Source organism: Polypterus senegalus, chromosome 8 (genome assembly GCF_016835505.1).
Source record: "Polypterus senegalus isolate Bchr_013 chromosome 8, ASM1683550v1, whole genome shotgun sequence".
In the NCBI taxonomy this organism is placed as follows: domain Eukaryota; kingdom Metazoa; phylum Chordata; class Cladistia; order Polypteriformes; family Polypteridae; genus Polypterus; species Polypterus senegalus.
Window position 1 is genome coordinate 81,742,197 of NC_053161.1, and position 26,908 is coordinate 81,769,104.

Below are 26,908 nucleotides of genomic sequence, written 5' to 3' on the forward strand. Positions count from 1 at the left end.
AAGTGATACATGAATAAATTTAGAGCTAATATACCGGAAAACTCAACCAAGCCTTTTCCCTCTGTCAAGTATGCTTTCTGGAGATCAGCTTTGAAAGAGATGAGGAATGTCATGATACCTTTAAGTAAGCTGCTCTCATGCTGATGTGAGTAAACCAGTTATATCATGCTCAGGTAATGATGTATATGATTTAAGTGTGCAACCAATTTGACAGCCTTCACAAAAAAAGTATGTTTTTTTTTTGTTTGAAATGTTAAATGCAAGTGGAAATTGCAAGTACATTGTTAAGCTGAGTGTCATATGTCTTCTTCACAAACACTTCCAAGATAACAACAGTATCACCCCTGAGTATCAGGAATCATTTTGCTTATAGTAGGCATTTCAGCTACTTGTGGAAAATATTCCTATTCACTAACAAGAAAGCACCAGTAAAGACATATTAAAATGGAAATTGTGCAGTGGAAGAATCCAGGCTTAATGCAACTTTCAGTACAGTATAAGATATGGCAGAACATGATCTTCAATACCAGCTAGATTACACTGTAGTCTATTAAGTTAATTTTTTATCAGTAGCTTTTCGTTATGTTTATAATCCAAGCACAGTGTGCTACATATGCATTGTTATGGAAAATACTAGAAAATAAACAAACACTGCTTCTGATATTCAGATACTCTTCTTATTTTACTTTTGTTTGTTTTAAGCAAAATTGAGATGATTGTCATCACAGAAACAGTACATATTGTCAGCCCCCAAAAAAAATGTATGACTCATCATGGTAACCATGCAGAGCAAAATCACAGTAAATTCCTAGGATGGGTACAAGTAATGTTTTGAGGGTTTGTGTGTGAAGGAGTTTACATTCAAAATTCAAACTAAGGGTACTCCATTTACACACCCACCGACACAGAAACTCAAGGATTTTGAGAAGGCAACTGAAATATCAATTATAATTTAGAACACGCTGAGAAAACTGGAATTCTAGACAAAACACAAACCCATGGAGAACATTCAAATATTTCACAGAATCAACCAGTGCATAGATTATTGTGTTGTGTCAATACTGGTATGTTAATATAACAATTAAAACAACAATGCTAAGAAAAAAACTTAGAAAGCCAAAGTCACATTACAAATCTTCTAGTCGTGTGGTATAATAATTGTGGTAACCGATCTTCTTGTCGGATCGTATCAATGTAAATGAGTGAAAAATCACTGCTCACGTCACATTTACTGAGTAAGTGCCAAAAATGCTTGTGCAGTCGTGGCTGCCCCTTTTTCTGGCAGCCAATGGCATAGTGCCAGACGGAGCCAGTGCTGTACAATAAGAAGGATTAACATCTACGGTGAGTTCAGCTGCAGTGTTTGCCCTTTATATGTCTTTTTACCTATTCTGTTGTGGTATGTAGAACACAAGGCATCAGATAGATGAGCTTCTCTTCTGTTTATGAGGTACAAAATACATGTGTTCCATATTCCTTGTTGCATTGAATGCATAAACATTCAGTTATCAGAATTCATACACAAAGAGCCCACCCATATGACTAAAGACTACTTTCTAGCCTATTTGATTTTATTAGAGTGAGTTATTGGGTATGTCACATCAAGTGACTGCTTTCACAAGAGTGTGCCACTAACTGCCTCCAACTCACTACGTTTATGTAAATGAAAGCTATGACTAAAAATCACTGGAAGATTTGACATACTGTAGCCTTAAGCTGAAATCCTCTACTTGAGGAAAAAAAATGTAAAATATTTTCAAATAAGCTTAACCTGGCAAAGGTTTTCAACTATGGCAGCTGAAAATTAAACCACTGGTTGTCCATATATAGCTCAGGTTGCTTTTGAGGGAAAAGTAGGAGGTAAAAAGGCTTTTTGTAGTAAACAGTATGCAATGAAAATATAAAATGAGAATACAAATGAAGATACTGAGTGCACTTACCACATTTAAAGAAATATGAAGGGAATGATAAATAACTGTTAAATCTCGAGTCAAACAGAGTAATTGCTTTTCTTCCCCTTTTGAACTTTATCACCTTCTTCCAAAAGCTGCCAAAATTCTTTACTGAATGAAAGATTTATGAAAATTCATTCTTTACCTTTCCAGAAAGTTTTCCCAGCTTTGCCAGTGTTAAGCATTTCTACTTTATTGTGCTGCCAAAAATGCAAACTTCAAAGCTTCAGCATTTTTGGGCATATTTTACTGAAAAGTGCTCATGTAGGGTAAATTATGGATATTTCAAGGTTACACTTTGTTTTTTTTTTTAACCATACTGCATGTTTTTCTTGATGCTGTTACACATTGGGCTGCCAAGCCATCTCATTTACTGGGAATGTTTACCTTCTGCAGTCAAGCCATATTTTCATTACCACTACAGACTAAGCCCTTCTTTCCATCCAAGTTACTGCAGTACATATATATAAGATGATTGCTCTATTACTGCAATCATCTTTCTTCAGCTGTTCAGCACAAAAATATTAGCTACTTAGAAAACAAGTGGATATAAAATTGTGCAGTAATTTTTCGAAGCACACACTATTCAGAATGTATTTAAAATTACATAAAACAGTGCTGAGATGATGCCTGGAGACAGACAGCAACTAGCTGCTTGGGGATGCTGGTTAAAATAAAGGGCACCAGTAGGGCAGAGTGGTTGAACATCTGCATTAACCAAAGGGGTGTACCGTACTTACGAGCAAAGGAAAGAAGTCTCCTTGACAGAAAAAGAAAGTGGATCTTGTGTGCCTGGTGAGTGAGTTGAGGAGTATAAGGACAGAAGGATGGAGAATAAAAAGAAAGAGGGAGGTGAACAAGAGCACTATATGGAGGTAGAGTGCGGGTGTCAAATGCACCAGCTGTGTGCGCAGGTGTTGCATCACCAAGAGCTGAGAGAAAGCAAAGGATTAAGTGGCGTGCTTAAGTCCAAGAAAAGCTGCGAGTGGTGGCATGATTTGGTCAGCTAAAACATCAACGCTGCTCAGTTTAGGCATCACCACAGCCAGAACAGTGGAGGAGATTGCACACAGTTCACAAAGTTGCTACTTCTGACCTGCATATCTCTGCACTATCCCCACTTCTCTCCTCGCATCTTAATAAATGCTTCTTTTTGGGGGACTATATACAGGTATGCCAACCAACATGTCTTCCTTTCCTCCACTCATGAAAAGGTCACTAAAATATACAGTATAGATTGCATCTGTATACTGTATAATTTAGCTGGATTACATTTACACCTGGCATTAAAAAATATTTCCAGTGCCCTTATCACAGATAGATATTGGATAGACACCACACATAAACACAACAAAATGGGGTTTAGAGCTCAATCATATTTATCTACATAGCACATTGCAGCCACTAACCTGTAGTTAGAATGGTAATGGGCTGCTAGTAATCACCCAGCAAGAAAATGTAAAAAGGTGACATGCCTCACTGACATCAAGAACTTTAGTATTTTAGCATGATGGGAAAGATATGACACATTCAGAAGGGGTATAGTGGCTCAACTTCACACATGCTGTAGCAGACAATCCAATTACTTTTTAAAGTGACATAGGCTGGCAACTCTTCTATGACTTACTTAACTGCTCCCAAAGCCCCACATATCTCTTTTGTCTATTCAGCTGACAAAAAAAGAAAGAAACAAAAAAACACCCAACAACTTTACATTTACACTTGTGTTGTATTGTTTGTAATGGAGGCAGTCACAGATTGAAAAGCTGCAGAATCCACAAGATAACGAAGTAACTTCTGTAATTATAATTTAATGTGAAAAAAATGCAGGCTGCAACTAATTCTGCATTTTAAAAATAACCTTTGACGTGTTATTTTCATAAATATTTTATTAAACATGTTATACCTAAACCAAGTGGGTACTGAGCATTATCCACTGCTTGGTTATGAAAGTCTTAACCTGAACACTTCAGAAAATATTTTGATGCCATTTTCTGATACTCTATAAATCACCAAAGGTCTAAAATGACACTAATGGCATAATTGAACTATGTTGTTCTTGAATTAGAATCATCTCTGGTATAACATGATGTATAAATGACCGCTTAAAATAAAGTGTACAGTGGCATGCATCTGATCAAAGTTAACTTTTAAACTTAGTCCCAGATGTAGCCTTCAGGATGTTCAGCAATACACATGGTTTATATTATAAACAGTATGCATAAGATGAATTTCGGTAAAAGATTAGACTCCATTCCAGTCTTTGTTTGATTCCAATGATCACAGTACTACTTGCCATATTACTGCTTATCATTAAAGCTAACATCATATGGCCAAGTCGCTTGGTGAGCAAGTCATGGTGGCTGCCAGGAATTGTTTTATGTACCAGGTGACGTAAATAATCAAAAGGAATGTAAGGATAATGTAACAAGAAACATGCCCTTGTTGTACTGTGCCAAATAGTCACTTACTCAAAAGAATCATAAAATGCCTTACTGTAACAGTAACTGCATTCTAACATGTTGCAAATTAATTACTCTGTACTAGTAGTATTAATGTGAAGACACAAGCAGAAATCCACTGCTAGTGAAAACTTCACAAATAAGGTGCTGTTAAAAACTTATTGCGAGAAGTAAATAAAAATGTTTCACTTTTGAAAGATTCTTCCCTTTTTAAAGGAAAAGCTCTGATGGACTGACAGCACATTAAACTACCTGTTATAACACTATTTGCTCACGATTTATGCACAAATCTCCAAAAAGAAAACACTTTACAGAAAATGAATGGATGGAGAACAATCAGGTTAAATCCATTAGAAGTGTATCAGATAAGAACCTGAGCTCATTGAATTTACTAGAAAAGTCAACACACATAACCCAACCCATCCCTTGTCCTTTAATAGTATCTCTTACCAAAAGTACAACTGTTAGCTAAACAAAGATAAGAAATGTAATGGTTACTTCCTTTAAAGCAAGTTGACTGGATATGACGATGATAATTAAAATATCCACATATTGTTACAGTAATACATGCTAGACAGAATTACTTTCTTTGGTGTTACTGTTACCAGGTTTTATAAATAAAGTTAAAATTTTTGCAATGGAAAGCCAAGAATCACTATGAAACCTTGTTATGTGTCATTCTATCATAGAATTTGTATTTGTTTGAGAATAAGAAATTTATTTTTGTGCATTTTTGACAAAATTTGGTTAAATACGGTAATCACATTTTTATATTGTGAAACATAACAATTATCGCCACAAAATTAAAAGGCATGGAAACTAATGTCTTTATTTTTATATTGCTTATGGTAAAAAACAGTTTATATTTCAATGAAGGCAGTATGCATATTGGACTTTTTACAAAGTACACTAAACACACTAATTTGTGCCAATCCTTGGTACCTTAAGAGCACCTCAGCAAAACAACTGCATTTTTTTTAATTGCAGAGTGCTACAACTGTCTAAACCACCAGACAGCATTTGGGAGTTCAAAATAAATTTGTCAATTAAAGATTATTATGTATGATAATGGGGGTGCACTCACACCTCCAACTTGCCATTACCAGTACTCCTCACTTAAACTACATATTTTGAAATAAGAGATATGTTGCAGAATATAATTCATTAACAAGATGAGTACTAAATGAAAACATCTTACTTCTGCAAAAAGAACCTAAGGAAAATAGTCATACACAATTTTAAGGTCTTATCAGTAGTAAGGGGGGGTGAAATCTTGTCTAAACTCCCCTGACCTCTGGCTCGAAATGCACCCACCAACAGAACTACTTACCTCTCCAATGTTTGAGACTGTTGATGCAGGTCTGCAGTTTCTAATTTGAAATTTCGTCAGTAAATAAATCATATAGATAAAAGAAAGCTACATTTTAACTTCAAATTCAAGTTTTCTGTCACCCAAAAAGAGTTTTAAACTTGTTTGTCTGACTAATGTACCACACTCCAGTGCCATGTTCAGCAAGTATTACTAGTTAAACATGGACCTTACGGTGAAAGACCATCATTGCATCACACTTAATATATAAGTAGCCTGATTGTTACCATGTTCAGTTGGTAACCTGGTAACGATGAATTAGTCACATTTGGATGAGTACATGAGTGTTTTATTGAGGAGTGGATGCACATGGCTTATGCTGTGAGCAAAAGGAGAATTCCCAGGTACAGCCTCTTAAAACTTAAGTAGAGTGGTACCTGGTTATGTCAGCTAAGCTATCTCTCACTCAGCCTCAAAAAAAAAAAAAATCTGCAGAATGTATTAAATTCAGATGGGCATATGAACATGTAAAGGAGGAGTGATTCCTGGACAAAGAGTCTGTTCATTATGGCTCCATTATGAGAGACTATTGTACACTTGGCTATAAAAAAAAACAAACAAGAGTTCAGCTTTTCTTCCACAACCACAACAGAATCCTGTAAAACTAAAAAATCATTGCACGAATAACATCTTTTTTAATTCTTTTGTTGTTACTGATAATATTCACTTGTACAACAATAGTTTTCAAATTACCAAATCTGCATTTATTATTATGTGATGCTGAATAAAACTCTCTTGCTCTCTGTATATAAAAAAGAAATTATATTATCATTGTACATCTGCATATTTAAATTTACTCTTCAAGATTTTCTTTCCAGTAACTGAAAAATACTGCTTAAAATTAATGCTAAAATGAATATTCAAATATTATTATATCTGTACTGCAGAATTACTGAATTCCAAGATAATTCTGGATATTTGTTTTTCAGAGAATCACTTTAGTTTGTAACATTTGTTATTATAAGATTTATATTTACATCTTTAGCCAGATTAAAAAAAAAAAACAACCTTACAAAGGAGTAATATTTAATGGATGAGTCAAATTAATTCAAATTTCAAATATCACAAAGTTCCACTCAGGTCGATGATCGACTTTGTGGTCGTGTCGTCGGACTTGCGGCCATATGTCTTGGACACTCGGGTGAAGAGAGGGGTCAACTGATCACCACCTGGTGGTGAGTTGGCTTCGATGGTGGGGGAAGATGCCGGTCAGACCTGTTAGGCCTAAACGTGTTGTGAGGGTCTGCTGGGAACGGCTGGCAGAGTCCCCTGTCAGAAGTAACTTCAACTCCCACCTCCGGCAGAACTTCAACCCGCCCCGAGGGAGGTGGGGACATTGAGTCGAATGGGCCATGTTCCGTGCCTCTATTGTTGAGGTGGCTGACGGAGCTGTGGCCGCAAGGTGGTGGTGCCTGTCGTGGCGGCAATCCCCGAACCCGTTGGTGGACACCAGCGGTGAGGGATGCCGTCAAGCTGAAGAAGGAGTCCTATAGGACTTTTTTGTCCTGTGGGTCTCTGGAGGCAGCTGATAGGTACCGGCAGGCCAAGCGGACGCAGCTTCGGTTGTTGCTGAGGCAAAACTCGGGCATGGGAGGAGTTTGGAGAGGCCATGGAGAGCGACTTTGGACGGCTTCGAGGAGATTCTGGTCCACCGTCCGGCGTCTCAGGAGGGAAGCAGTGCAGTGTCAACACCGTATATGGTGGGGATGTGCGCTGCTGACCTCGACTTCGGGACGTTGTGGGTCGGTGGGAGGAGTACTTCGAAGACCTCCTCAATCCCACTAACATGCCTTCCAATGAGGAAGCAGAGCCTGGGGACTCTGAGGTGGGCTCTCCCATCTCTGGGACTGAAGTCACCGAGGTGGTCAAAAACTCCTTGGTGGCAGGGCCCGGGGTGGATGAGATCGCCGGAGTTCCTTAAGGCTCTGGATGTTGTAGGACTGTCTTGGTTGACACGTCTCTGCAACATCGCATGGACATCGGGACAGTGCCTCTGGATTGGCAGACCGGGGTGGTGGTCCCCTCTTTAAAAGGGGACGGAGGGTGTGTTCCAACTATAGAGGGATCACACTCCTCAGCCTCCCTGGAAAAGTCTATTCGGGGTTCTGGAGAGGAGGGTCCGTCGGATAGTGAACCTCGGATTCAGGAGGAACAGTGTGGTTTTCGTCCTGGTCGCGGAACAGTGGACCAGCTCTTCACCCTTAGCAGAGTCCTGGAGGGTGCATGGGAGTTTGCCCGACCGGTCTACATGTGTTTTGTGGACTTGGAAAGGCATTGACCGTGTCCCTCGGGAATCCTGTGGGGGTGCTCGGGAGTATGGGGTACGGACCCCTGATAAGAGCTGTTCGGTCTCTGTACAACCGGTGTCAGAGCTTGGTCCGCATTGCCGGCAGTAAGTCGAGCCCGTTTCCAGTGAGAGTTGGACTCCGCCAGGGCTGCCCTTTGTCACCGATTCTGTTCATAACTTTTATGGACAGAATTTCTAGCGCAACCAGGGTGTTGAAGGGGTCGGTTTGGTGGACTCAGGATTGGGTCACTGCTTTTGCAGATGATGTTGTCCTGTTTGCTTCATCAGGCCGTGATCTTCAGCTCTCTCTGGATCGGTTCGCAGCTGAGTGTGAAGCGGCTGGGATGAGAATCAGCACCTCCAAATCCGAGCATGGTCCTCAGCCGGAAAAGGGTGGAGTGCCCTCTCAGGGTTGGAGGAGAGATCCTGCCCCAAGTGGAGGAGTTCAAGTATCTCGGGGTCTTGTTCACGAGTGAGGGAAGAATGGAGCGTGAGATCGACAGGCGGATCGGTGCGGCATCCGCAGTGATGCGGGCTCTGCATCGGTCTGTCGTGGTGAAAAAAGAGCTGAGCCGTAAGGCAAAGCTCTCAATTTACCAGTCGATCTACGCTCCTACCCTCACCTATGGTCATGAGCTATGGGTAGTGACCGAAAGAACGAGATCGCGAATACAAGCGGCTGAAATGAGTTTCCTCCGCAGGGTGTCTGGGCTTTCCCTTAAAGATAGGGTGAGAAGCTCAGTCATCCGGGAGGGGCTCAGAGTAGAGCCGCTGCTCCTCCGCATCGAGAGGAGTCAGATGAGGTGGCTCGGGCACGTCCAACCGGGAGGAGGCCCCGGGGAAGACCCAGGACACGCTGGAGGGACTATGTCTCCCGGCTGGCCTGGGAACGCCTCTGGGATTCTCCCGGAAGAGCTGGAAGAAGTGGCCGGGAGAGGGAAGTCTGGGCCTCTCTGCTTAAGCTGCTACCCCCGCGACCCGACCTCGGATAAGCGGAAGAGGATGGATGGATGGATGGACAAAGTTGCAGTGTTTTAGTTGTCTACATCCAACCCTCCTATTTTACATTTTCCCAAAGTTTAAGGCTTAATGTGTAAAATCAATGATATCAGTTTTACATTAATCTAAATGCCTGTGAATTTTTTTTTGTTGTGCTGTTTTTAGAGTATCATATGAGTGACTGTGATTGTTATTGCCTGGGTACAAATATAGAATTAGAACATTAACTAAACTAACGTTACTTGTAATTATTTTATTTTAACAATTCACATATATGACATATACATTTTACTACTGTATGTTCATCACATTTTAGGAGTTATAATCATGAACATTAATTTGCCTTCAAAAAACACAAAATTCACACAAATTTAGTATTTGCATATTCATATTCAGCAATGAAGTATGTTGTTTTGCCCATCTCTGTGATTACATGTTTCTGTTAACACAGTACATACCATATTTATATATATGCATTGAAGCATTGAAACACAAAATATTTTATTTTTATATTGCCAAACAGGGGAGCTAATTTCATCTCTGGTGTAAACAAGACATATAGCCAGCTTGTTTAAAACTTGCCTTGATTTTGCAGAAAGTCGTCACACGTTTGCCTCTGTGTGCACTGTGTCTTAATTTAATTCTTAGTAGCTGACTATGAGCTCTATGAAAGCAATCTAGATTTTAATCCATCATGAACTTGTTGCATGTTTTGGCAAAGAAACATTTTCACCTGATTCAATGTTATATTGTAGATCTACACAACCTGTATGAGTAGTATGAAGGTGTCCCACAATATGTTTTAAACATGTAATTCCAGATAACCCTTTAATCTCAAATACACCAGATATGCAAAAATGCTGAACATGCACTACAGTAGTTATACAGGGCTCTTGCCTTAGAGCATGTAGATCCCAGATAGTACCCACCTACGGGGTCCGTTTTGTAGTTTGCATATTGTACATGTGTCTAGGCAGTCAAATTCACTCACAGTACAAATGGTGACTCTGTTTGATTTTTATGGGGACTGTGTGCATAAATGTCACTGCAAATAAATTTGCTGCTTTGTTGCACCAATAGACTCTATATCCCTGTGACCATAACATAAAGTATTATAGAAATAAAATGAATGGATGGACCATTAGTACTAACAGAATGGAAAATTAAGAAGAATGGCTCACCTCAATGTTTTTTAAATAAGGAAGGAAACACCTGTACTTCTGAGTGCAATGTATGCTGACACATCTATGCAGTATAGGAATAAGCATAGCCTAAACATCCAGTTAAATTCCTAAATTAAAAGCCCGAGTTTACTTTTTGCTTTTTATATTTATTTCTTGCATGTCTATTCTCCTAACTAACACAAGTCTGCCAAAATTCCTTATTAGGGCTCAACTCACATTATGGGGGTCGGGGAGAGAAATTATTCTTCTCCCCAGGTGGATCTTATCACCATAACAAAACAAAAAAATGACTACAATGGAAGATGTTATGTAAAAGCCGTCTTAAATAACCAAAAAAATATAACCTTTATTGATGAACCAACCTAGCAAATCTCCTCCATCCAATCACATAAATATGTGAAAGGTATTTGGCCTGCTTTCTTTTTTTTTTTTTTTTTTTGAAAGGGAGCCAGCTGGACTCGGGCAAAAAAAAAAAAAAAAGCAGACACAGATAGAAAGCCTAAAGTTAGTATGTGTGTTGAGTTAGGAGCATCTGCATTGTTTTTATTTGCCAACAAAGTTTCCATTATAATTTTCTGTAAACACAAATACATTTCCAGCTATTTTCCAATTCTAATTTTTAGAGTACCGTGTCAATAGAAACCCACATATTTACTGGAAAGCCATACACCAACTCTGGATGTAATGTGCCAGCACATTGCAGGGTAGAATCACTAACAGACCTACACTCGTTGAGACCAAGAAAAAACTAACCTAACACACGTCTTTGGGATGCGAGAGGAAAAAAAAAAAAAATTCAGGAAGAATATGCAAACTGTACCCTGCCAAAAAAAATATTTGTCATTGTATTGTGCTATCCACACAAATATGTACATTATGAATGGTTTTTCCTAAACACACCATGTACGTATTCAAGCATACTATAAAAATATTATAAATCTAATCACAATCATTTATTCATGTAATTTAACTTTATTTTCTGCCTTATTAAAACAATTAACTTAGAAACTGCTGATTTCCAAATAAAATAGCAATAGCAACCATTTTTACAGTAAAAAAAAAATCCCTTTCATTTCTGAACTTATTTATTCCTTTACAAGTTCATGGAGGGCAGATTTCCATCCTAGCAAGACTGTTACCGGGTCCAATCTGTCACTCCTTGACACCTAATACAATCACTCCTATGTGGTCAATATACAGTCAAAATTTAACTTCACATTTACAACTTTTGCATATGGTTGAAAATCATAGCAAACATAGAAACCTGATACTGCCATAGGGAGTATTTGCAAACTCAACACATATCAGTTACTAATGTAAACTCTACTCGTTGGAGTTGGTCAGCAGCAGCTATACCTGTTACAGTACATATGTTTACAGTGCAATTTGAAATATTGCAAAGAAACCCAGTGTAGTTTACTAAGTGATACAGGTAAATGGTATTGGATATTGAAGAGCATTGTTAAACTTAATGTCCATTGCCAACAAATAAATTAAATGAGAATATTGGAATATCCACTCTACTAATACATTTAGAGAAGATAAATTTCCAGATATTGGGTTTTATGATATTCATAAATTACTGTAGTTATATTAAAATTGTTAACCTTGTTCTAAAAAGAAGGAAAACAAAATGTTAAAATTTTTCTAGTAAAAAAAGAAACCAGTTAAACTCACCAAAGTAAAATCCCAGTTTGATCCTGGTGTTAAAAAGGTAAAGGAACTTCCTCTTCGAAGAGGTGGCCTGAAATGAGAATTCCTTATTACATTTTTTAATCAAATTTTAGCCTTTCCATTAACCATAGCTACTGTAAAAGGTGGGTTTCAAAATACTTCATTATTCAAGTACAACAATATGAGCAACACTAACCAGTCAATTCATTACCATACAAACTATAGAAAATGATTGTAGGTAGCAGTGAAGATGAATAATATTCAGTGTGTCACTGTGGTCTGTGTATCTATGCACTCATATAAATGGTCTGCTCATAAAATATTTTCTTTCATACAGAGTACATTTGCTATATACATTTGTGAAAAATGTCTTGGACAACACCAGGAATATTATAAAAAAAAAAAAGTTGTTGTTTTGTATAAATTACACCTGTTCCTTAACAGTTATATTGCTGTCACATTCGACATTTCACTGACTCTCCTGGATATTTTGTAATTTAGAGCAAATTGATAAATCCTAAAAATCTACAAGTATTATCTAGTATATTATCTCTTTTTAAAATATGTGGAATTTTAGTCTTTACTGGAGTATACATTTTGCTTTATTGATTTAGTGCATATTTTTCTTCCTCTTAGACATCTCAAATTAGTTGAATACACAGCATTATACAAAGTAAGAAGGGCAAATTAAAGGAGTACAGTCAAAGACTTGTCTAAACTTACAAGGCACAAAAACAAGAAACTTCAAAAAGACAATTTAAAAAACACATAACTCAAACATAAGTTTTAGATTAAAGGAATGGTACAAATGGGATAAATGTATTAAAAACAAATATTATACTCAATAAAATTTCAGTACCTAAGTCATAACAACAGTACATCGAAAATGCAGTGCTTCTGTTCATGAATTAGACATACTCTTTAATAACACTGGAAGGGATTTCTTTGATTGCATATTTTAAGAAGGAGCCAGTGTTTTTACTGAAAACACTTCTCATTTCAACATAGATAATTCAGAAAATGAAATAAAATCATTAACTTGATAGTGTAACAATATTATGTTAATTTCATATTAAACAATTGACAAAGAATTTATTTTGCAGCAACAATACAGCATTAAAATGATGGAAACCTTATCCAAAAGATGTTTGATTCTTGCATTTCTTTACTGAATCTTACTTGCTTAAACAGACGCTGAAGTACTTCAGACTCTGCTTTACCCATCTGCAGACAGTGTTAAAATTTATATATATCACCCTGGTTAGTGTCTGTCAGAAGATGAGGTAGTTGTTACACTAAAATAGTGGTTTAAATTGACACATTTGCTGCTCTGCTAGCACATTTTACTCAGCACGCCTCATATTTCATGACCAATGTAAAACAAAAAAACAATAGTGATTGAAAACAACATGAGTAAGATGATATTGTTAAGCATGCCATTTAACCCAAAGAATCCACATTCATGCCATTATGAAGTATGTTCATTCCTTATGATGTAAGATGTCATATATTTGACAAACATCTACAATATCAACATCCTTACTGTGCACCATTGAAATCAGTGCAACAAGGCGGAAGCCTAACTTATGACAAAAGCAAACTGTAGGGTCTGCTTATGAACATACATTACATTGCCAAAAGTTTTGGGACACCTGCCTTTACACACATGAACTTTAATGACATCCCATTCTTTATACATAGGCTTTAATATGGAGTTGGCCCATCCTTTGCAGCTATAACAGCTTCAGAAATTCTGGGAAGGTTTTCCTCCGTAGTGTGTTTATGGGAATTTTTGACCATTCTTCCAGGAGATCATTGCTGAGGTCAGGTACTGATGTTGGATGAGAAGCCCTGGCTTGCAGTCTCCGCTCTAATTCATCCCAAAGATGTTCTATCGGTTTGAGGTCAGGACTCTGTGCAGGCCAGTCAAGTTCCTCGACAGCAAACTCGCTGATCCATTTCTTTATAGACCTTGATTTCTGCATTTGTGCGCAGTCATGTTGGAACAGGAAGGGGCCGTCCCCAAACTGTTCCCACAAAGTTGTGAGCATGAAATTGTCCAAAATGGCTTTGTAAGCTGAAGCATTAAGAGTTCCTTTCACTGGAACTAAGGGGCCAAGCCCAATCCCTGAAAAACAACCCCATACCATAATCCCCCCTCCACCAAACTTTACACTTGGCACAATGCAGTCAGGCAAGTACCATTCTCCTAACCACCACCAAACTCACACAGAGAATTGTGATTCGTCACTCCAGATGACATGTTTACCCTGCTCTAGAGTTCAGTGGCGGTATGCTTTACACCACTGCATCTGACATTTTGCATTATACTTGGTGATGTAAGGCTTGGATGCAGCTGCTTAGCCATGGAAACCCACTCCATGAAGCTCTCTACTCACTGTTCTTGAGCTTTTGGAGGTCTGTAGCTATTGACTCTGCAGAAAGTTGGCGACTTCTGTACACTGTGCGCCTCAGCATGCACTATCCCCACTCCGATTTTACGTGGCCTACCACTTCATGGCTGAGTTGTTGTTGTTCCCAATCACTTCCACTTTGTTATAATATCCCTTACAAACATTCATGAACAATGCATTTGGTGTTAACTTTCCTGAAGAACACACGTTTTCTGGAAAGCTTTCTGATTTATATTTTTATCACCCTGATAATATTGTATTTTTTGCCAGCTCCTTAACACACTAGATCAATGGGTGTTTTCTTGGGAATCCCAACTGCTCCAAACCAAATAGCAATGCACATTCCAGCATTTTTCAGAGACCATATACATTTTTGACATATTGCCCAAATATATTAAAAAATCTATGCATGATAATGCAGTACTCACACATGAAAGGTAAAGCCAGAGTACAGTAAACAATCAGTAAGATAACATATACAGGAAGCAGGACAAAATGAAAAGCTCATACTAAGAGCAGAACACAGACTTCAAAGATAAAGGAAGACTGTCATTCAGCCTAAACTTGAATTTTACATGCAAAGAACTACAAGAACAGACTTAGGCAGAGATTGGAAAATGTGGGTGTATGAATCAATGATTAATAGAAATAGTCATGCTACTAATAGCATGTCCCTGAGAATGATTCTTTTGATCAAAAGCAGCACAGGCACACCTATACTTCAGGATGTTTTATTGTACTGCAGAACAAATTTACATTAGGTTGGGCTCATTTAGGAGCAACACTGAGATTTTTTTGTCAAGAATTGTATAACTAATAGCAAAACTAGCAACTGCCATTGAATATGTGCTTGCTCATATACACGTAAGCCCTTTTATTTGTTCAGTGAATCTAAACAGCCTATGAATCATTTAACTGTACTCCATTATTTTTCATATTATAATTCAGAGAACTCCATCTACCCTACCAATCATATTAAAAATGCTGGATTCTCACTATTCTAACAGCATACTTAGACTGGTCATATAACACAGGGTGTCTGTGCTACATACAGTACAATGCTGCTTCATAGCACTTGGGTCTTGGATTCAAATCTATGTTGGAATGTATGGAGAGTACACTATCTGTTCATTTTCTTTGGAGTTTTAGTTAACAAAACACCCACTTGTGAAGGTGTGATGAATCGTTAATATAAGGACTATGATAGAATAAAACAAGTTTCAGCAGATATTCCTGTCATGGGCCCTACGCATCTGGGGTAGCCTTTGATGCATCTTCTGCTCCATCTGGGCTAAGGGCACAACACGTACTGAAAATGGATGGATGCACATCATTTGTATGATGAGACAGGAAGCACCTGGTGAAAATATGCAGGATCAGCTCTCCTGAGAATGTGTAAATCTTCAGTAGAATGACTTACCATCTACTGCTCGAAGCTACTCGCTTTATTTATAAAAAATACACACATAAAAAGGAACTTTAAAAAGATCCAGTTCTTTTCAATGAAAACAGTGCTTCAGATTTTGCTAAATTTATTCTGTCTTGCCTAAATCAAAGCAAACACCAGGAAATGGGACATTACACCAGACTAACTATTAAAACTACTCAATCTGGAACAAGTTTTCGACATTTTTATTATCATTGAATTTCTGGAGCAGAATATGTATTTCTACTGCTTATGAACAGCGCTCAGTACCACAGTACCTTACGAATCATAGAAGATGAGTTGCCTGAAAGGAATAAATGATTAGAAACTGAAGCTTTAAGAAAGTAGACAATACATTAAAAAATAATTTTATGGGAAAACATAAAGCAAAAAAGGGTTTAACCTTGAAGTTTAAATAAAGATACAAAACACTCCAACCAAAACCATTATTAGCTTAAAACCATTTGAGGCACTGAATAAATAAAATGTGTTTTATTATTTGTGTTTCTAAACAGTACAAAGACAATCTATTCCTGTTTAATCTTCCTGCTTGATTATGGTCCAATTTACACTAACTAACTGACACAGGCATAAGGCACTTTCCTAATATAGGAACTTTTTTCAGGAACCAAAGCCTAGTTAGAAACTCAGTAACTATATAGCATTCCTACAGCAGGAAATTTGGCTTTTTGTAGTTCCTGGTAGGTAGATCCTGGTATAATTTTTAGCTCCTGCTTCACGGTATGTACTTTTTGTTGAACCAAAAACTCTGTTAAAAATCTGTTAATCATTTGGATTTTGGCATTATCAATGACTTTGGACCATATCATTCTTCACAGCTGTATTCCTAGTGCACTATACCATACACCGCACCAACACAATAAGTATGTGTGGATTCCCTATTGAACTCCTCACTTTGCATCATATCACTCTTTTTTGCATGTCACATATTTTGCATAAAGGCTACTGTTCTTGTTGTGCAGTGGAAATGTAACACAAGTGCCTACATCATACAGGAACTCAATCATTTTCTGAAAACAAAGTTCCTATGGTGAGAAAATAGTTATGGGTTGGTCACTTTAGCACCCAGTTTCAGAAGAACAGCCTAAATTGGTGAGGGTATGGGTGTTTAAAGAGTGGCACAGGAATGCTGTCCCGTGTTGAATCTGTTGTGCCTCACAGTTTTGCTGTTGCACAGGAGGTGGATCACTGCTCCAATGATGTGACACTAATCTGATCCTACATATGTTTGACTAGACATTATGTTTTCCAGCTCTTGTAGCCTGGGAAGGTTACTCTGCTGTGAAGCTCTGTTTACATATTGTAATGCTTGAATGAATACACCAGATTGACAATAATGTTGAGATATAGCATTAGTATTGCTCTGTTCATTCAAGATATCCAACATACATTACACAATGAATGCGCACCCCATTTTATTGGTGATACCCAAAAAGCCATATCCATTAACTCATGAGGTTTTCACAATATTTCAATCCTCCAATAAGCTTGCAATTACAGGAACCTGTATTCATCATACAAGATACTAATTTCCCAGTCCTTCTGCAAATGGTATTTATATTCATTAACTCGCTATAACAACACCTTTTTAGCTCTTTTTTGCTTACAGGAGTGAACAAACTCATTTCTGACAAAGCTCCTCAGCCCCATTGCTGTAATCAGTTATCTGACTGCTGTCCCCACACTATTCTGAAAAATATGTGTTAACCCTCATTGGACCCTTTCATTATATACTCATGATACTATTATAGCTGAAAACCCTGAAGATTTACTGTTTCTGACACACACAGAATGGGCTTAGCAAACACTACCATGTTGAATTCAGTATAGTTACCTTGAAGCCAGAACTATGTTTAAATGTGAATGTAAAGTGAAAGTATGCATCAGTTAGATTTTTCCACGTTGTACTGTTCTAGCATGAAAATATATTGCATTTAACAGTCCTTCTGGGGTTTGCTTTGAGTAAAATTTGGGTGATCGTTTGGGGCAAGTAAACGCTAAGATAATTTTCATTATATTAATTTTAACACAAAATAAGGTTTAGGAGTGTTACAAGAGGGAGATTTTAAACCAAACATAATATTTTAACCTAATTAGAGTGTACAAGCACCCAGGAACACTACACTACACTACTCTCTGTTACTGTTATTGTGAAAGCCATTCCAACAATTAAAATTATTATTAATTTTATGCTATGTTGTTACAATCTCAGTCATAGTAATAATGATGCTAACAATAATGTGTAGTATGGTCCAAGGAGTGGTGTTATGTATATTTTTCTCACTCTTGACCCTGTAGCTAGAATATAGCAGGTTGAATAATGGATGGATGGACAGAAACACATTGGTGTATCATATGTAGTTTGTATCTGGTATTCAAAATACTGGCTTTTTACCCATGTTGCATATACTGTATGATGAAGGAAAGGTAACAAGCAAAACTACAGAATTCATATACAGTATACAGTGCATCCAGAAAGTATTCACAGCGCATGACTTTTTCCACATTTTGTCATGTTACAACCTTATTCCAAAATGGATTAAATGGATTGTCTCGAGGCACAAATCTGGGGAAGGTTACAGAAAAATTTGTGCTGCTTTGAAGGTCCCAATGAGCACAGTGGACTCCATCATCCGTAAGTGGAAGACGTTCGAAACCACCAGGACTTTTCCTAGAGTTGGCCGGCCATCTAAACTGAGTGATCGGGGGGGAAAAGGGCCTTAATCAGGGAGGTGACCAAGAACCTGATGTTCACTCTGTCAGAGCTCCAGAGGTCCTCTGTGGAGAGACAAGAACCTTCCAGAAGGACAACGATCTTTGCAGTAATCCACCAATCAGGCCTGTATGGCAGAGTATACACACTGAAGCCACTCCTTTGTAAAAGGTACATGGCAGCCTGCCTGGAGTTTGCCAAAAGGCACCTGAAGGACTCTCAGACCATGAGAAACAAAATTCTCTGGTCTGATGAGACAAAGATTGAACTCTTTGGTGTGAATGCCAGGTGTCACATTTGGAGGAAACCAGGCACTGCTCATCACCAGGCCAATATCATCCCTACAGTGAAGCATGGTGGTGGCAGCATCATGCTGTGGGGAGGTTTTTCAGCGGCAGGAACTGGGAGACTAGTCAGGATAAAGGGTAAGATGACTGCAGCAATGTATAGAGACATCCTGGATGAAAACCTGCTCCAGAGCGCTTTTGACCTCAGACAGAGGTGATGGTTCATCTTTCAGCAGGAGAACGACCCTAAGCACACAGCCAAGATATCAAAGGAGTGGCTTCAGGACAACTCTGTGACTGTCCTTGAGTGGCCCAGCCAGAGCCCAGACTTGAATCTGATTGAACATCTGTGGAGAGATCTTAAAATGGCTGTGCAGCGACGCTTCCCATCCAACCTGATGGAGCTTGAGAGGTGCTGCAAAGAAGAATGGGCGAAACTGGCCAAGGATAGGTGTGCCAAGCTTGTGGCATCATATTCAAAAAGACTTGAGGCTGTAATTGCTGCCAAAGGTGCATCGACAAAATGAGCAAAGGCTGTGAATACTTATGTACATGTGATTTCTCAGTTTTTTTATTTTTAATAAATTTGCAAAAATCTCAAGTAAACTTTTTTCACGTTGTCATTATGGGGTGTTATGTGTAGAATTCTGAGGAAAAAAATGAATTTAATCCATTTTGGAATAAGGCTGTAACATAATAAAATGTGGAAAAAGTGATGCGCTGTGAATACTTTCCGGATGCACTGTATTTTGGCCGTCATCTCTCGGTGTATGTAGCTGATAATGCATCCGGACTTGATGTGTCACAATAGTTAAGCTTTCACACAGGTTGACATTTCATAGTATTAAATTATGATTAAATTCAATTATTCTATTCATCTGGCTATTTCTGATAAGGAGAGCAGCAGTGCGTTATACTCACGGGATTACGGGAGTGGAGAGTGGGGACATGTTGCATGTTGATTGGCAAATGCAAGTAAGAATTTCACTATACTCTGTTCATGTGACAATACCCTATACACCCATATGTGGCCTTACTTATTCTCTACCTGAATTGTACATTCTAACACAAACTGCTGCCATCTGCTAAAGCAGGGGTGCCCAATGTGTCAATCATGATTGACCGGTAGGTCGCAAAGTTGACTGCAGCATTCGCAGGTTGGATCTTGCCCTGGAAACATTTTGGAGAGTTTTAGATAAAACAGATGTGCTCGATATATAATTTTGAGTTGTATAATTGTATGCTTTGCGCATATGGAGCGTGAGTGAATTCTCTGCATTGCTACTTTCCACTCCTTTCTAAAGAAGGGATTTAAAAAAAAATGTTTGAGGGCTGAATGTAGAATTGGAAGAGGATTTTTTTTCTCACAATGTCACAATTGAAGTGCTTTTGTCTGACGTCCGAGGTTCAATCCCCGATGAGGGGTGCAGTGGAGTGTGTACGCCCGATGAGCCCAAAATAGGGCGAAACATGTCTAGCGTACTCTTTGCATTATTTGACAGTTAACTATGTAAAATTCTATTATGTGCTTCTCGCAACTGAGAGGGCACCCATGGCAGTTGTTTGCCGACTTGCAGACCAACCACACGCGTCACCTGTTCGGTAACCACCCAAACAATCAGATTGTGATTCAGACTTCGAATGCTATGTGTGTGTGTGTGTATATATATATATATATATATATATATATATATATATATATAGCATTTTTAATGTAGGTAGATCATTTCGACCTGGTCATTTTAAAAGTAGACCGCAAGCCGAAAAAGTCTGGGCACCGCTGTGCTAAAGAGTTATAAACACCATTGTGATCAAGTACAAAAATTCTAGAATTAAATGAGGACAGGTATTCATATATGTATACAATATATGTGTAGAAAATATAAAAAATATGAACACATGCACAAAATGAAATTTATTACACTCTATATACATCTATCCATTCTGTATCTATCCATCTATCCTAAAACTTGCTTAATCCAGTTCAGTAATGAAGAAGATTAAATATCAAATACATAAATAAAAATCCTTTATATAAAATGAAAATTAATATTACAAAGTCTCATTGTGTTTAGCAAGTAAACATGCGGAAACACTATGTTGCTTACTTCATCTGGTTTACCTCGGTGGGTACTGTGCCAGGATAGAGCTGAAATTAAAGAGTGGAGTTTTTGTCACCATATTATAAGTAGGAAATTAAACTGCAAGACTAATAGGAAAGGTATTAAAGATAATTGTTTCAATGTGTAAACACTGATGATCACTCCCTACAGGGGCTGCATGATAAGAATAAATGATGAAACCTAGCACAAGCACAGTGAGTTAAGTGTACAGAACTGCCAATCCAAGGAAAACAAGGATATGATTTCTGACATTCAACACATACACAAAAATCTTTTAGAAAAAATACATGATTAGTCTGTGTACTATCAAAAATAAGAAATGAGTTATTAAATGTATGCTTCAAACCATCTGGGTTTTCAAGTATAAAAATAAGAACAACTGTTACAGTATATAGATACAGGTATATATTTTACTTGCCTCAGTTAAATGCCAAAGGTCAACCAATTTTACTTATGTGATTTATTTTTATTTAGTGTGGCAGGAAACACAACCACCAAACAAATTGTTAACACAGGTAATATCAAAAATAATAATTATATACTGTACCTTGGAAGGTTGTTAGCCTTCATGTCATACATAAAAAATAGTGGTAGGTGCTATTAGAATCTTTATAAATTTAAGAGGCTACCAATTTCTTAACATCTTCATGTTTAGAATGACCTACCTAAAACAACAGTTTCAATAACCTGTAAAATGCCAAGATTAGGCTGTGCATCCTGAAATATGTCAATTCAGAAAGCTGAAGGGCAGAGATCCAATTTTCCATTCAGATTCAGCTCAATTATATTTTTGACCTCTGAGAAGTTTTTCACACTTTCTTTAAACCTTCGACAAAAAGAACATATAGAAAATGCTGCAGATTGACCTTAAACTCCTATTTTGAGGACCCACCATGGCACCACTGTGCAGCAATAATCCTTTTATTTAAATATTTACTTCAACTCCAGATTACTGGGAAGATAAGCATATTAATAAAAACACCTAAGCATTCAAAAATGTATGCTTTCAGTTACAGCCAATGTGACTGTACAGCAACACAGGCCAAAGACAAACAGTACAACAGTATGTAACAAAGCTGCCATTACTGAAACTACAGGTTATAAACATAGAGAATGTGGCCATCCTTCTTTATGCTATGCTTTTACAATCAGTCATAATACTGTAATAAATAAATATTATCAATGTCAAGTTTCCTTTCAATAAAAATTACTTCAAGGTGAAAGCCATTACATTATACAATGAGTTTTATATTGTCCAATAAAGACTGCAATAAAAGTATGCTGTTTTTTTTTTTTTTTAAATAATCAACTTTCAGAATGTAATAGAAAGGGATCACATTCCATACCAATACACAGACTGGTGAACTTTATCCCTGTCCTTATCAAATGGCTGGTGAAAAAAAGGAATATAAACCAGATCATGATATTTTTTTTTTAAAAACTGTCCCGGATAAAGACTCATATATATTATATATAGTGCTCAGCATAAATGAGTACACCCCCTTTAAAAATACGAATTTAATCAGTAGCTCAATGAACAAAAGAACAATTTCCAAAATTTTCACAAGGCTGAGTTTTATTGAACACTTGTTTAACACCATAACATGAAATTAAGGTTAATAATATAACTTAGATCATAAAATCTTCAGTTTTACTCAAATTGGTTGAAGCAAAAATGAATACACCCCGCAACAAAAACTACTACTGTACATCTAGTATTTTGTATGACCACCGTGATTTTTAAGGACAGCACCAAGTCTTCTAGGCATGGAACGAACAAGTTGGCGACATATTGCAACATCTATCTTTTTCCATTCTTCAAGAATAACCTCTTTTAGAGCCTGGATGCTGGATGGAGAGTGATGCTCAACTTGTCGCTTCAGAATTCCCCACAGGTGTTTGATTGGGTTCAGATCAGGATACATACTTGGCCATTCAATCACCTTCACCCTGTTCTTCTTCAGAAATGCAACAGTAGCTTTAGATGTGTGTTTTGGATCATTATCGTGTTGGAAAAGTGCACGACGACCAAGTGCATGGAGTGATGGAAGCATCTTCTCCTTCAGTATAGAGCAGTACATTGTTGAGTTCATGATGCTCAATGCAGCTCCCCAACACCAGTAGCACTCATGCCCCACATAAGGTCACTGCCACCACCATGTTTCACTGTAGGCACCATGCATTTTTCTTTAAAATCCTCACCTTTATGACGCCATACAGTTTTGAAACCATTAGTTCTAAAAACAGTGATCTTTGTCTCATCACTCCAGAGTATAAAGTCCCAGTAGTCTTCACCTTTTTCAGCATGGGCCCTAGCAAATTCTAGGCATGCTTTTTTGTGCATGGGCTTTAGGAGAGGCTTCCTTCGTGGACAATACCCATGCATGCCATTCCTCTGCGGTGTGCGCCGTATGGTGTCACGGGAAACGATCGCTCCAGTTTGGCTTTCTACTGCTTTAGCTAACTGCAGTGAACTTCCATGGCAATTTTCTTCAACACTTCTTATCAGAAGACGCTCCTGTCGAGATGTTAACTTCCGTGGACAGCCTGGATGTCTCTGTAAGATTGTTGCACTTTCATCTTTCTTAAATTTTTGGGTCACTTTTGCTACAGTATTTTGACTGATATGTAAAGCTTTGCTGATCTTCTTGTAGCCCTCACCTATTTTGTGTAAAGTAATGATTTCCTTTCTCAGATTTTTTGACATTTCTCTTCCATGTGGAGCCACTGCTGACAGCATGAAATGGGAAGGGCTTTTCTTTGTTAAGTAATGCCCTTTTATAGTCACCTGTCTGCTGGACACCTCTTAAATGAATCATTAGACTCACCTGTGGTTGAATGCATGTCAATTAGAATTTTGTAGTCTTAAGTGTGGCTTTTCTCTATACAGTAATTGGGGTGTACTCATTTTTGCAACATGGGCTTGAATGAATTTGTTAGGAAAATCACTTTTTTGTGTGCAAATTAACAAATCTTGTTTGCAATCAATGGCCCACATTTGTGGGAGTATTTAGTAGTACAGTATCTCACTGAAAATGTTGATACTGAAAGGAAACTAAAGGTTTTCTGACAAATGTAGTGGGGTGTATTCATTTATTTATTTATTTATATATATATATAAAATTAACAATCATTTTTTAAACTGCATTTTGCTTCTACACAGAACACTTTGATAAAGTTCCAATGGAATGAATGGCTTGTCTTCTTAGTATGTACCAAACATAATTTTTATGTAGGTAACAAATCATTTCATCCAATAAGAGGTACAAGTGATTCCTAAATATATGCCTGGTCTCTCCTCATTGTAATGGCACACTGACATGCTCTGAATCATGTGATATTTATTGTGCTGTACTCTACGCCAGAAAAAAAAGCATATTAAAAAAGGCATATTAAATGCTATTCGGTCACTGACAGTTACATTGTAATTTTAAAAAGGAGAACTTAAAATATTCTTTTTTTAGCTGGAGATGTTGGGCAGGTTCTTTTCTGTCTTGAAAGCTGCACTTTATACTTGAATCATGGCCCTACTCAGCCTGAGAGCTGTATTTTTCACATGAAACAATCTTTTGCTGGATGCATAAACAACTTCAAGTCAAATACCTGAAACAGGCATTTTTAAGTTCTGCTAATAACATCATAAAACTGATGGAAAAATGATTAATAATCTTTCCTATCCAAACTGGAACTGATCACATAACATTGGTGTTGAACACTATTTTTCTACAAAATGTGGGAAGGTCTGAAAGTTGCATATAAACTAAAATACAATTCTCTATGCAAAAAAGTCAATAAATATAACAAGTAACTTGAACAGTATAACCTTCTCTCTGAAGGTTAAAATTCAGCATATACAGTAGATTATAACAAAACAATACAATATCAGATTAAATGAAACATTTCTCCTTTTCATAAGTATAATGATTTATGTAATATATTTGATTTGCAGTGTTTCACTACTCTACTATTATGAGTTAAAAACCAATAAAAAGTTGAATTAACCTTTAATTAATGCCTGAATTAAACCAGCGCAATACATACAAAATGATTTTGCTCTTAACTATGGCACATCATTGGCAAGGGGAAAAATCAATTGCGTAAGAGCACAGACATTTCTGGATCTATCCAGTTTTAAGAAGGCATGGAGGCCAAGATAAACTTTCTCAACATTATAAGTGAACTATAAATGCTATTAATAATTTTTTTACTAAAAATATTTTTTTAATCTTTTGCTATTTTAAAATAAGATTTATATGTGCACTTTATCGCCTGTTCTTAACTAAGTTAGACATTTTTTGCATACTGGCACAGTTTTACATTCATTGGGGTTGGGCTAGGGACAGACAGAAGATTACAGTATTCAGCACAGCAACTGCTCAGGAATGGAAGACACTACACATCACCAAGATGAAACCCAGTACCAGAGCTACACACTATACAATCCTTAGTTGAAATAGACACACTGAGATCCCAGAGTGTGCCACCAATATGACTGTGAAAGTAGAGGATGGGCAACACTCAGTTGCTACTGTGTGAACCTAAAAACAGGGCTGCAAGAGACTAAGTTGTTTACAGTTACAGAAACAATCCCAGAAATTCCAAAATGGTCAACTAGGGTTAGATGAAAGGAAGCATAGTTTACTGTTAGACCTCAAAACTGTCATATCGCTAGGTAGGATATTTCATCTAAATATTATGTTAGCAACCAGACATAAGATCAGTCATTGGGCATAAGGCAGAAATAGGATGGGGCAACACATATACACCACACCCCCAAAACACAAACAACAAGAGGATCCTTCCCTGCTATGAAAAATGGCTAATTCTGTTAAACAGAGAATTCTGTACAGGAAAATTAATTATTTATTACCCTTTTCTTAAAAAAAAAGGTATTAAAAGACTTTCCCGATTTGAATAAACCTAAATAACTGTGCATGACATGTATGAATTCAAAGATTGCATACCTGGCCTTTTGTTAGTTAGTAGAGGGCCACCCAGCAGTGGCTTAGAAGACACACACCCACATACATACAATTTACTTCAATTTCATTTGACTATATTTGAGGTTATTCTATTGCATCTCCCTCTGCACTCGACTGGATTATTGCGAAACAAAAAATGTACGCTCTTTGAAGAATTAAACATATTTATGCTATGATTAAAGTTCCATTTAGCTTACTACGAGTTCATTCTATGATTACAAAATCTGGGATTTCTTATTAAAACCTGAAAAGCTAATCTACTTAATTATTTATAAAAATGTAACATGAGCCAAAAAAAAGCAAAAGTGATATACACAGTTAAGGCTTGCGCTTTAAATTCCAAGCTTAAAAGTAAAAGTTAATCATAGAAGTCTGTGTAAAATTACCTTTACAACAATGCCACCTAGAGGTCATTAAAAAGCATTGTTTTCTCCTCAAGAAATTCATCCTTTTCCATCCCTATTACTTCTTACTTAATGTATGTGTGATCCATAAAGTAACTGCACCCCTTCTCTTTCTGCACACTTTTATCATGTTGTAAATATTTTAAATTGATGAATTTGACATTTTTTCCTCAATCAACCCACACTCATAATGGCAAAGTAAAAACATGTTTTCAGACAGGTTTGCAAGTTTATTAAAAATTAAAAACTGCTTTGTGTACTTGAACTTGGGCAGTGGTGTAGCTAGGGGCAGGTGGAGGGGGCGGTCTGCTCCGGGCAGCTAATTTTTGGGGGCGGCATTATTGGCCAAAAGGCTCAGTACAATTCATGTGTAAGCATTAGGGTTCGGAAAAATATCACTCATGAATAAAAAGAGTAAAATTATCTGATTTTTATCCACAAATGTTTAAAAATAATTTTCAGACTGTCCTTCTGTGACAGCATCAGACACAGCAGTTGAAATTTATGAGGCAATAATAAAAATAAACATTACATCAATAATAATTTCTAGGAAGATAAACAACTAATTTTACAATTTATAATTTTGTTATCAATCTGAGAGCGTTCTTGCT

The 26,908-nt window shown here is 37.3% G+C and overlaps 1 protein-coding gene across 1 annotated transcript in view; it reads right to left on the reverse strand.

Moving 5' to 3' along the window:
- Positions 1-26,908, reverse strand: part of net1 (neuroepithelial cell transforming 1) — a 93,179-nt gene that overhangs the window by 56,464 nt on the left and 9,807 nt on the right. The window contains exon 2 of the mRNA XM_039761349.1: positions 11,931-11,997. Coding sequence (XP_039617283.1) covers positions 11,931-11,997 — 67 coding nt within the window. The remainder of the gene's footprint in view (positions 1-11,930; positions 11,998-26,908) is intronic.